This window comes from Mytilus trossulus, chromosome 14, assembly GCF_036588685.1.
Source record: "Mytilus trossulus isolate FHL-02 chromosome 14, PNRI_Mtr1.1.1.hap1, whole genome shotgun sequence".
Lineage (NCBI taxonomy): Eukaryota > Metazoa > Mollusca > Bivalvia > Mytilida > Mytilidae > Mytilus > Mytilus trossulus.
This window is the reverse complement of record NC_086386.1, coordinates 30,337,893-30,351,320: the sequence shown is the minus strand read 5'-3', so window position 1 is coordinate 30,351,320 and position 13,428 is coordinate 30,337,893. Positions and strand designations below refer to the sequence as shown.

General features: G+C 30.6%; 1 protein-coding gene across 2 annotated transcripts in view; it reads right to left on the bottom strand.

The window, feature by feature from the left end:
• The window catches only part of LOC134697018 (glutamate receptor-like), a 35,981-nt gene continuing 22,553 nt past the window's right edge, over window positions 1–13,428 (bottom strand). For both annotated transcript variants that reach the window (XM_063559024.1, XM_063559025.1), the window contains exons 7-17: window positions 12,627–12,800; window positions 11,480–11,590; window positions 11,007–11,129; window positions 10,268–10,513; window positions 9,108–9,457; window positions 6,847–7,045; window positions 5,576–5,826; window positions 5,196–5,301; window positions 3,468–3,602; window positions 2,919–3,017; window positions 1–947 (exon numbers count right to left, since the gene is read on the bottom strand). In XM_063559024.1, coding sequence (XP_063415094.1) covers window positions 855–947; window positions 2,919–3,017; window positions 3,468–3,602; window positions 5,196–5,301; window positions 5,576–5,826; window positions 6,847–7,045; window positions 9,108–9,457; window positions 10,268–10,513; window positions 11,007–11,129; window positions 11,480–11,590; window positions 12,627–12,800 — 1,887 coding nt within the window. In that variant the 3' untranslated portion in view covers window positions 1–854. The remainder of the gene's footprint in view (window positions 948–2,918; window positions 3,018–3,467; window positions 3,603–5,195; window positions 5,302–5,575; window positions 5,827–6,846; window positions 7,046–9,107; window positions 9,458–10,267; window positions 10,514–11,006; window positions 11,130–11,479; window positions 11,591–12,626; window positions 12,801–13,428) is intronic.

The following is a 13,428-nucleotide window of genomic DNA, read 5'->3' as shown; positions in this document are numbered from 1 at the left end:
TACATATGTTAGTACCAGTTCCATTATACAAAATGTAATGAGCAAATATTATACGAAAGCATGTTTCATTTTAATGACGACAATATAAAGAGATCTTTCACATAGGGACTGCTAAATCCGTTTGTCTCTATAAATTCAAGTTGATTGACATTTAGGCGGAAGAAATAAAACCGTTCTTATTATAAAATCGATTTTTAATTCCTTTGTTTACGTAAACGCTCAGTCAAGACATTTTACGATTGTACATAAAACAGAAACGCAGAAGTGATGAAAATTACATGTCTGTTAGTAAAACTAATTACAAAATGATAAAATGTTCTAGTTAAATCACAAAGGCCAACTCCATTGCAAACTTTGTTTTATTAGGAAAAATTCTCTTGATATGTGACTTGTTATCTGTGTACATGCATCATTTAGTATGAAACCTTAGTCTTTTGAATAATAAAAATATCGATGAAAAATATCGATGAATTAAAGGATTAACACATAATCTGTAATAAAGATATATTAAATAAATATTTATTGACTTGAACACATAATAGTTTTCTCATTTAACATATCTTTTTTAAAAACTACTTATAACTATTTCCTTTTGCGTCTCTTAAAAGTATCATGTATACATTGACTGAACATATAAATATCCTCTATTTCTTTTTTTAAATGGCAATATGCATACACTTTGCAATTCAAAAAGAACTATTGTATGTACAATTTCAGCTATAAGTGTTATTTATATATTTTATACGATTGAAAAGAAAAAAATAACAACAATGCAAACAACATGCAACTGTTGTTGGAAGTTGATATACGAAAACATTTTTAAAAAATCTCGCGTCCTGCAAAATAATCATAAATCAAGAAAAAAATGCTTCGTCCCCTTCAGATCTGTACGTTGCTCCATCACCGAACGTCTTTAGATGATCATAATCAGGTGGTCCTTGGGCATACTGAAATAAAAATAAAACAACATACTATCTGATAAAAACATATGTATCTATGATAATTTTCTGTGATATGTCTGTTCCTACGCACGAATAATAAATAAATGATGACTATGGAACTGCCTTTAACATTTCAGATTCATAGTTTTACGGTTTACTCATACTCCTCAATAAATGGAAGGAGAAATATAATGTTGAAACTGCAAACCTTGTATGTTGTGTAAATTATAATATGTGTGAATGTGTACCAATAGAAATGACCCAAATACACACAAACAGAGTTTTATTTTTTAACAGAATCGACATCTATTATAATTTCCAATTTTTACGTTTTATATATCTACCAATTAATAATATAACCGCATGCTTCTGATGATGCGTTTGCAAAAAACGAGAATTTCAGGACTAATCTTCAACAGCTAGGTTCTATACCAAAAGCTTGGAGAGACAAGTAAAAAGGCCTGATAGCATCATGGCCAACAAATTATTCATGTCAAATCAGCCAATCATGTTCAATTTTATAATACATTTACCTGAGATACCCTCAGTTTTTGGTGGGGTTTGTGTTGATTATTCTTTAGTTTTCTGTGTTGTGTCTTGTGTACTATTATTTGTCTGTTTGTCTTTTAATTTTTAAGCCTTGGCGTAGTCAATTTATTTTCGATCTATGAGTTTGACTGTCCCTCTGGTATCTTTCGCCCCTCTTTTACATAATTGATTAATGAAAAAAACTGAATACGGTATCAAATTGACTGCACCATTTTTTTTCGACGAATGATTTCCCTTCATTTGATTCATCCGGCTCTAATGTTTAAAAATCCAAAACAACATACAAACATAGAAGATAAAATATAACAAAGGACCAAAGGCAAAGCCAAAGCAAGAAAGAACTCAGAAGTATGCATGAAGTTGTCACATTTCTTAATTTCAAAATTATTTTCATAGCACAAAGTATCTTTTAAATCATGCAATAATGAAACAATTGTACTATAAATTGTACTTATTAATAATTAAGTACCAGTAGACTGTAGGTTCAAATTTTGAAAATTGATTTAGAAGAGACAAATGAAGGAATCAAAAAAAATATAAGAGAATCCCCAGCAGGGGCGAGACTGGTCGAGTTTACAGGACAATCGTCTTTTCTTATGCGGATAATACCGTATAGATGGTAATTTTCGCGGGTGTAAAATTTCGCGATTTGCATTGAATAAGGTATACGAAATATTTTGTCGGTTATTATTTTGGCGGATTAATTTTTTTTTATTAATACCCTTTGCATGTGAACTTTAAAATTGGCGAAATTAATTTTGGCGATTTTGTTGTATCCGCGAAAATAAGCGAAAATTTACACCACGCGAAAATAACCTGCTATACGGTAGACTCTATTAAACAAGCTGTAACAATGCTCAAATATTCAAGTCCTCAAATGGGTTACAAGAATTAGTAGCTTATGACAAAAAGCACTTTTAATTAAGGAATGCATTTTTATCATGCATAGCACGGATTCCTTGTTCTTGTTTCGATTTACCCTTGGTCTTTCTGTGTTTATCAGCTTTACTAGATTTTGAAATTTCAAATATTTTGGCCTTGAACGACTGAAAATATTTCAACTGCCTAAATGCGCATTTTAGCACTAAAATTGATATTGTGAATGTTTTAGGAAGACGTTTTTGTACTACCTGTGCAATTATCATCATCATTCGTTGGTTACTAAGTCGACAATATCACGTACTTATAAACACCGTTAAATGTATGGTCAACAGATACACAAGATATTTCTCTATCTGTAGTCACTACAAGTCAATAGAGCATCACTGCATATGCCATATTTGTTTTATTTTTGTCTTTTCATTACGATAGTGTCTAGCTTCTTTTGATAAATTGATTGCCGACTTTTTTTCTTCAAAATCTTTTTACACAATCATTTTGTAAATCTTTATCAATAAATAAATTCAGTTTTTATTCATTTGAACTTACCCCAGAATTATCAATTTCTGAGTACCCTGCAGCCTTTAAAACTTCCAGTGGATTTTTCTTCTCTATTTTAACTGTTGATTTTACTGTAGATTTATATCTCTAAAAATAAATATCTAATCACATAAAACAGTTATGATATCATTTGAAAATTAAAATAATAACCAAATTAAGAATGCATGTACATTGTAATTTGAATGTTTATTCTAAATACATGCATATTCAACAAAATGTATAGAATTTAAAAGTAATGTACATGAAAACTATTCGAAGTTGCTATGGCTATTATGTAAAAGTAAATGCTGTAGAGGTCATCAGTACGAACAGAAGAGAAAAGTCGTGAAATTTTATTTATCAGTTGCAGTTTTATTGTATGTTAATATAAGAAGCTATCATCCACATTCTAGAAAAATGAAATTGACGTAAAGATAAGCTAATTCATTAAATAATTCAAATTATTAGTATTTTCACAATCTAATGTATAAGTTTTCTATACAGTCATTTTAAATCTTGAAACAAATTATTGTGTATTAAAATATGACAAGAACTCACTTGTTTATGTTTCTTTCTAATGCTGTGAATAATAAACTCAAATAGAGCAACACACATTGATATCACTAATCCACCAATTAGGATATGGAATATACCAGACACATTACTCAAAGTCAATGCACTTTTCGTATTATCCTGAAATATATACGTTTTTTTTTACTTCATCGGTTTAAACTGTATTTCTACGCAAATAAATTGAATTGGATTTGGCAACAGGCAAAACCTATGTTAGCCCTCTACTTAAAACAAGGCACACAATACTACATTCAAACAAACAATACATACACAAACAAAATGACAACACACATTTATTTTTCAAAACTACCTTATAGCCGACTGGAGGATGCCTCAAATAGTTAACTCATTATTGATATTCTACGAATGCTTCAAACGGTTAACTCAGACATTTTTTCCATTAATATTCTAAGTAATAAACTCCAATATTGATAAAGAGGCCTTACGTTAAATTAACATGTCTCCAGTCAGCTGTTCAATTTTGTTACTATTTCAATAACTCCTTTTGTTCAAATTGTATTTTGTGATTGATATCATGCACATGACTGTGTACTTATTTTACTTATTTATTGCAGACGAAGAATAACGACAATAAACCTATTGATACAAAACAGAATCATAAATAATATAAAAAAGAATTTAGAATGTAAATAAAATATCTAATAAGATAAACCAAATAAACAAAGAATATACAAATGATAGTTTGAATGATAAAAACAAAAAATGTTTCAATTTTAACTATTTTCCAGCCGGTTGGGGTCTTAAGAACTTGGACACAAAATGAAATACAGACTTAAATTTCTTGTTTTGTTTATATAGATTAGACCGTTGGTTTTCCCGTTTGAATGGTTTAACACTAGTAATTTTGGGTCCCTTTATAGCTTGTTGTTCGGTGTGAGCCAAGGCTCCGTGTTGAAGGCCGTACTTTAACCTATAATGGTTTAATTTTTAAATTGTTATTTGGATGGAGAGTTGTCTCGTTGGAACTCACACCACATCTTCCTATATCTATTAAAAGTAACAAGTGTAGTTACTTCATTAAACCAAGTAAGCGGTCATTACTACTTATTTTCAGTAAAAAAAACCTGAGAGGGATTGAATCATTTCCCATGACAGTTGTTATTCATTCGTTTGAATGGTTTGAGCTTTTGATTTTGCCATATGGTTAGGGACTTTCAGTTTTGAATTTCACTCGAAGTTCGATACTTTTGTGATTTTACTTTTTTCTATACATTGGGAATTTCTCAATTCCGTTACCTCAAAAAGTAAACATCATCATTAATTAAATGCCGTCTTAGTACCGGTAATTCTGAAATGATTTGTTATTCCCCAATATAATAAAGTAAATTGTAATTATCTCCCTTACACATGGTTTAATAAATAGATGCAAAACATTACAGCATATTTGGTTATGAAATAAATACATATAGTGACTCGGTCTTACAGTTATGGTTGGAAATAATCATAAAAAAATTTGAGAAAAGAAATTCTTACAATATACATTAATGTATTTTTTTATGTAGCTCAATTGATACACACAAAAAGAAAGTCTGATTAGTAGGCCTACAAACGCAAGTGGATAGTAGGGGCTGATTTGAATCAGACTGACAAATGGATAAACAGTTTTTAACAATACGACAAATGGCTGCATATAACCCTATTTTAAAAATATAAGTACGTTGACCTAAAATAAAACTTCCACTTCTGACATACCTTTGTGTCTGAGCCACATTCACCTTTGTCATACCACCAGCGTTGTTCCAATCTGTACATCACGCCTTCTTGATTCAACTTTAATATGACCAAAGTCAGATTCTTTCTGAAGTTAATAATGTGAAGATATAATGTTTAGTCTTACAACAGTATGTTTACATTGCTCGATCTCGATCTCAAACGGGAAAGAGCGAGAAAAAAACTTAGATAACCTAACAAAAATAACCTAACAAAATAATTGTTTGTTTCTATACAAAACTTATTTTAAATTTCAATAATTTGTCTCAATAAAAACAATACTTATAAAATACATGCTTTGGAAGTGCCTTTCTGGATTGATCTTAATAGTAACAAAATGACAACAAAGAAATTATAAAAACCTGAGTTCGGAAAGTTCAAATTGTGTAGATATCCCATATCCTTTGTTGACCAAGTTTTCTCCAACCTTCATTGTATTGCACGGTTTCTTCTGGTTTTCATACTGATTCCTTGGTGATTCTAACAGATAGGCATAGTCGTGTTTTGAATCTCTTACTTTTTGAACACCTACTTCATCCTTGTCTACCATTACACTGTCGTAGTTAGCAAGCATGTATTTCCACATATTAGAAAAAGTTGTAACTTTTGATTGCTGAAAAAAACATATAATCACAAATTCGTTTCCATGTATGTTGCATTGTCTGGTGTTTTTTTTTTTTTTTTTGCACTTCAATGTTTCTGTTATTTTCCTATTATAGTTGATGTGTTTATCTCAGTTTTAGTTTGTGACCCAGTTTTGTTTTCTCTAAATCGATTTATGACTTGGGAACAGCGGTCTACTACTATTGTCCTTATTGTTTATAGTTATCAATTTCAATGAAATTCGAGATTTTTTCTTTCACATCTAATACAAGGAGAACAGTGCTCGTTCCGAAAGTTAACAAACAAGATATTAAACAGATAATAATACAGTGTAAAAAGTCAAAAGATAATAAAACAAAAATAATTTTACCAAAAAATGTAATAAAAGGCAACATTATTAAAGGAACAATCAATATTCACATGTCGGAGAGCACCAAACAATGTCATGGCAAAATTATGACGAAAAGACAAACAAAGGGCTTCTAATACATCGACTTATGACCAAGGACTAAGCATTACGAAACGTCTACACAAAAAAGATAAGCCTAAGGATGACTCTACCTGGATATTATAAATCTAAGCCCTGGATTATCAAACCAAATGGGATTATATATATAGAGTAAAAATTAACATGGGAAAGCTTAAATCATCTTATTTATCGGAAGGCTCTATTCTAGAACCAACTAGAACTGGTAATTTCTAGATGTTAGTCAATATTTGAGGCCGACTTAACCGTGTATGTAGTACCTTTTATTTGAAAGTCGTCGATGCGATAAATACGTTCAACAAGGTTAGTACAACATCTTATTGATTTAAAACCGATGAAACGTGAAATCCTTCTTTCGAATATCTATACCATAAGCCTGTACAATTTAAGACAAAACAAAGGTAATATAACTTGGTACAGACACACTATGGTTTATGTAAGCACATACCCTTACCATTTTTCAACAGTTGCCCTCTATACATAAATTATTAACATTATTCATTTTGATATATGCCAAGCAAAATCATAGTTAAAGATTCATACCTCAAAGAATTTCTCAGTAGCACCACCTTTGTATGCACCATACTTTATTTTAGTCTGACCTACTAAATCATCAGCACCTCGAATAGGTGTCAGTAATCGTTCAATAGTTAGAAAAGCTGCTAAATTAGCAGTGTATGAAGATATAAGAATAAGTGTAAAAAACCACCATGCACTTCCAACTACTCGACCGGAAATGGACCTGCAACACAGAAATAGAAAAAAGATTAGGCATTTACATACATGTAAACATTTTCCCTCATAGTACAATAATATAAAATAAGTTAAAGATGCAAGAATATTCGAAAGAAAACAAAAGTCCTTCAGAAATACTAAGTCTATTGAAAAGCATGTATAGTATTTAAAACTAAACCATATCTTTACATTAAACATGCATGGTTCAAATGAGGGTCCGGATGGGGTTAACAGAATAGAACATACTAATGGACCAAGAGATAGGAAATAATAAAGAAAGAACAGAATAAAATAGACCAAAAAAACAAAGAATAAAGAATAAAGTGGTACTAAATTATGAAACAATAGAGTATTATAGGCACACAAAAATGAAGAGGAAAAAGGACAGAAATAAATGAATCATCCCGTGAACCTTTTTATAAACTGTTAACATAATACTTACCATGTTATTGTGTCGTTTAAACACAAACAGAAATAAGTGTTTGCATTATTCGTTATGATATGCATCCAGACTTTGATATTTGCCCAAGGTTGGTTTTATTTGGCAAAGGCAAGATCAATATCTTAGATACAGTTTTAAAGGTTCTGGGTGTGTAGTGCTTCCGGGTTATTTATAGCATCACTGATGAGACATAGAAACCCGGTATGAGCAAAATGATCTCATTCAAAATGAGGAAAACATGTAAATTATGTTGATAACAAGAATGATACATATTTGCTACTTTTCTTTACATTTAGTTTATCTTTAAAAAAAAATTAATAATCATGGATAGGATAAGTTCTCAAAAAAATATTGTTCAAAGTATTTTAGTTAAATATAATCTCATTTGTTTTAAACCGAAAGTCCAGATTTCTATTTTAGAAGGGTTTTCAATTTCTTCGTTTTATGCAAACATCACACGTAGAATTGCTTCTTTTAATTAGCTCATGAAATCTTTTGCAAAATATTCATTTTAATAAATAAAAAAATCATCACACAGATTCATATTTTAGCAGGGAATTTATTATTTTCTTCAAGAATTCGAAGAAGACTTCAAAGGCTTCAAATCTTGGATGTCAGATTTTTCATATGAACTTATATAACATGCATTTTTTGCATAGTTATTGTGTTTGATTAATGGGTCTGTTACGATACAAATACAATGTCAGTATATTTCTTGAGTTAGTATATAAAGTCATATTCAGTTATTAGTGTTATCCGATTAAAAATGCACTAGGGATACCATTGGCTTACATGGGAGAAGAGGGGTTAATTGGTGAACAGAGAGGTACAACCCTGCCTTTTTTGCCTTTAATTATACATCCATGTTGTCTATTAGGATGAGATTGCGGTGTGATTGTTGGGAATTATAAAACTTGAAAAAGTGTATGTGATTAACAGTTAAAATGTGCAATAAAAAGTGCATGGAAATTGTTGGAAGTGATGTAAAAATTTAGAGGTCTACAAAAGATGATTGCATACCACTTGCGCATCTTAACTTATTCTGGAAAATTAAATGTGAAATCAATTACCATTCCTTTTACTGTGTGTAGTAAAAACCAGATTCATACACATGCAACATATGCATACATAATTTAATTAGAAGTAAAGAATTGCAAAACTTAACGTGAACTTATGTCTGGCACAATATTTCAAATGTATGTACAGTGAGTGTTTTTTTTATCAAGCTTTTAATATCAAAATGACAAAAACATGCAATTCTGGTGAAATGTATGAGATTTAAAAAGTGATTCATTGAACGGCTTATGAACAAAAATAATTTATACAGAATTCGAAGTGATTTATGATACATATTACTGTAAAATATGTAGAAATAGTTAAATAACATTATTCAAAAAGATATTCTTCATCAAGAGCATCAATACATGCATAAAAAACGACAATAATCTCAAATATAAAAGATAATGACATTCATGTCATGCTTTGTTACAACATTATTAAGAGTGATATGATAAAAAGGGAAGACATATATAAACATATTCATATTTATATGCATCTATATATACAGACAATATGGAGCTGATTATGTTTATACGCATGTATAACCATCTGATATATCGAGACCAACCTTGGGAATATATCAGATCCCTGCTGCATTAATGCCCCCAAAGCAAACCATAAAGTGTTAGAAAAAGTAAATGCATTCGATTGATCTCTTGAATTTAGGATTTCTCTCCATTCATATGGGCTCCATCGTCCGACAAAGAATAAAACAAGACTGACTGCAAGGAAGCCGACCATTACACATATCCATACTTTAACATCTAAAGGATCCATGAAAGAGAAAACGCCTGGCTTTTGTTTATCTGGTTTCTTAATCATTATACTAATGCCCATTTGCATAAAAGGAGTTGTAAAATCAACAACTCTTTGTCTGTCTTCTGTGATTGTGAGTGATGACAAGGCTAAGTCTGTTTCCTGAAATGAAAAGAGTTCGTTTTCACTTATGACTCTAGGTTAATGGTAACAGGACGTTAACGCTACCTACTTGTAATGTTTGTCAAATGACATTGAAATTAAAAGAAGTAGAAAACAAATCCAAAACTCTTTATTATTGAAAGACAATTAGATGATTGAACGAACAATCTGAAATTTTAATGATGATAATTTTTTACAATAATAAAATTTAACCGCTAATTAAAGACGAGCTGTCTTCAAGAAAGATGTATAAGGGTCACATGCATGCTTAATGTTTTACATTTTCGTCTTATCTTGATTTACTGGAATGTTATGAACTATTTACTAAATTTAAGGTGTTTGTTAAGTGTTTGATTTTGTTGTCTCTGTCTTGTATTGTGAAGTTTATTGCCACACAGTGATATTGCTACTCTGATATCCAACATAATAAACTGGGTTAAATTGTTTTGATTCGAGATCAACTGATCAGTAGTATGAAGACAAAACGATGCTCTAAAACAAATTGTAAGGCTGGTATATTTGATGAGTTGTTTATTGTGTCGATGCCGATGTTTGAATTTTTGTTCACGAGGCTATCACCTACATGTACCTAGTAGTCAGCTCAGCACTTATTATCAAGTGACATATCATTGATATGTTCATTTTCTGAAAATTTAAAAAAAAAGAAAAAAAAAGTCATTTTGTTCTATTTTGCATTTTTTTTTGTACAAAAATATTCCTTAATATATGACAGAATGAATATCATTGAAATGCGTTAACATATTGTAAACGTACACATATTCCAATTGTGTTTATCCTACGCTTACTTACATTTCGAATCAATTCACCGACCATACCATTCCATGTAAAATCTTTCTGGCATTTCCCAAATTCGTTGTCTTTCACAAAATGAAACTTAAAGTTAAAGTCCGTTTTGTGTTCTATTAGGTATCGTTCCTTTACTTGTTGTATTAGTTCTATACAATACCCCTCGTATAATTTACCATCAATCTCTATGACGCCATCTGTACGTTTGTCAGTATGCGGCGAGGTCACATCTTGGACAAATGGTTTTGACTGAAAGAGGATAATTTTTTTTATATTCAGTATGTATCATCTAATAAGAGGACTAGTTTAATAGGAGATTTCAAAATGAAAACAAAAATTTCAAAATTAATCAATGCTATCAATAGATATAGGAAGATGTGGTATGAGTGCCAAATTAATGAGACAACTCTCCATCCAAATAACAATTTATAAAAGTAAACCATTATAGGTCAAGTTACGGCCTTCAACACGGAGCCTTGGATCACACCGAACAACAAGCTATAAAGGTTGTTTTAATTTAATTGTGAAATGTAATTTTGATCACAAGTATACATGTCAATCTGGCGTCATAAACGTTCCATATTTTACAAATCTTTTTCCTAAACTAATTTTCTCTGTTCAATATATTTTTGGCCCATTTTTCTATTTTCTCTAAACCCCAACCAAGCCCACGTTTTAATTTAGCTACCAAGCTATATGAACTACTTAACACATAAGCCATGATATAATTAAATATACGTACTATTTTGGTTGCAATTCTCCATGTCCTATTTGCATGAGTCAAAGATCTGTCCATTGGCATTCGGGAAGGAATATTGGTCTCAAATCTTTTCCCTGAAGGTCTATTAGGTGACCAATCACCAATCTTTAAAACAAATGTGTAAATTGATAAAAATTTCTTTCTCACTGCCTTCCGTATACCAATTTAGCAATTATGTATGCAGTAGTTGTTTGTTAACTCATACAATGTATATCAAATAAGCTTTTTTTTTTTTTTAAAGTAAATTGAAAACTGATTAATGTATTTTTATTTTAATACTAAAGGTTTCATGTGGGTTTTTTTGTTATAATTTTGTTTATTATCTTTTTTTTTTACCTTCTACAGCCATTTGATGGATTTTTGTTAGACTAGGAAACTTGAGATAATTATTCATTTCGAAATTACTACGCTACTTTCCTTCTCATTTAAACACATATTAAGAGAAGTGTCTGCACCTTCGTCAATTTAGACTTGTATCCCATTTGATGAACTTCTAAAGTGTAATCTTTCCGCAGCCCATTTGAATCGAACGCAACTTTCCCCGTTAGGCCTGCCGGTAGTTCAACCTGGAAAATAGTATTAACAGCTGACTGAGTAAAAAAGTAAAATTACAAAAATACTGAACTCTGAGGAAAATTCAAAAAGGAAAGTCCCTTATCAAATGGAAAAAATCAAAAGCTCAAACACATCAATCGAATGGATATGTAATGTATCTCCTAACTTTAATACAAAAATTAAGTATATGATTAACCTATCGAAAATAAACAGACAAGTAACAATTATCTTAAAGGTTTATTATATATATAATATTTCGTAAAAAGTACTAAATATTTGGTTCCAGAATTTTGATTAACTCTAATTAATGAATATAACATGCACTTTATAAAATTCGTGCGTATAAAGCGTTTTTTTCTGGATTTCTTCAACAGGAGTGCTCAATCGCAAACATTTGAAAACCATGGATCTTTCTGTGTTGTAATTTTACACTACTGTCACAGGCTAGGTTGAAGGTTTGTGCCTGTTAAAACGTTTAAACCCGTTGCATATGTATGCATCTGTCCTAAGTCAGGAGCGTGTTGTTCTATAGTTGCCGTTTGTTGGTGTGGTTCATAAGTGTTTCTCGTTTATCCTATTTTAAATAGTACAGCAGAAGGTTAGTTTTTCTGTTTTAATTGTTTGTACTAGTCATTTTGGGGCCCTTTATAGCTTTTTGTTCAGTGTAAGCCAATGCTCCGTGTTGAAGGCCGTACTTCGACTTTGATTTTTTATATACCTTATGACTTAGACGCAGATTGTCTCGTTACTACTCATATCAAATCTTCTTATTTATAAGAACTCGTCACGCGAAAATCTATATGTCCTACATGCCCAAACGGGACCTTCATTGAAACTCATGTAAGGTCAACTTTTACTGACGGAGTTAGAATGTTAGTTTCATAGTATTTTTTTAATCTATCATTGGAGAATTTAATAACAGTTTGTTATTGTCATGTCAGTACCCAACCACTGACATCTGATTTGAATATACCCTCGTGTTTAGTTGTATTGCATCAATTCAAACGTGTATGCACTATAAAACAAACGAGTATTACTTGTACATACCTGTTTCATTGATTTGGCAATTAGACTTCCACGAGTAGGTGTATCTTTTAAATCTTTTTTGTAACCTTTATTACACGTCGCTCCTTTAAATGAATGCGACAAAGAATCAGCCAAGTACTTATCTATTCCTTTGCCAATAAATCTCACAGCATCTATCATCATGGCTTTATCAATCTGAATCAAAAATCATTATTCTAAATACATAAGGATTATCAAAATGTTCAGACTAAACAAATGGTAAGTCATGATAGAGAGAAAGAGTACAAAAATTTCTGAAAAAAGATATGCACCAAATTAATTGCACGTAAAAAGCTTTTCTGGACTACGTTAACCGTTCTCCTTATGATTTTGAATTTATAAGAATAATTTTGTAAATCCATAAAATTTATCGCAAGCAAATAACTAAATCATAAAAAAACTAAATTTAATGTTTCATACATCTGAAAAGTCCATTTCAGCTAATGAATAGACACATTCAAATGCATGATTCTATTTCAGCAACTGCTTTGTGTAAGTTCACAAATAAACCATCGCTTTAAATATATCAAATTTTTACTTGTGATCTTAATTGTCAAAGTAAGCAAGACATGTTTTTTTTTTGTCTTTTCTGGTTTAAAAGTTTACAACACATTGTGTAATGATATTCATCCTTAATGTCAGCTAAGTAACAAAGCTGACACAATCTGTCATTTCTTGCCATTTTTGTCATCTTTAATTTGGTTGCAACTGGCATTTATTAACGCCGCTATTTTTCGAGTAAGACTTATAATTGTTTACTTTTATAAATTGTGACTTGGATGGA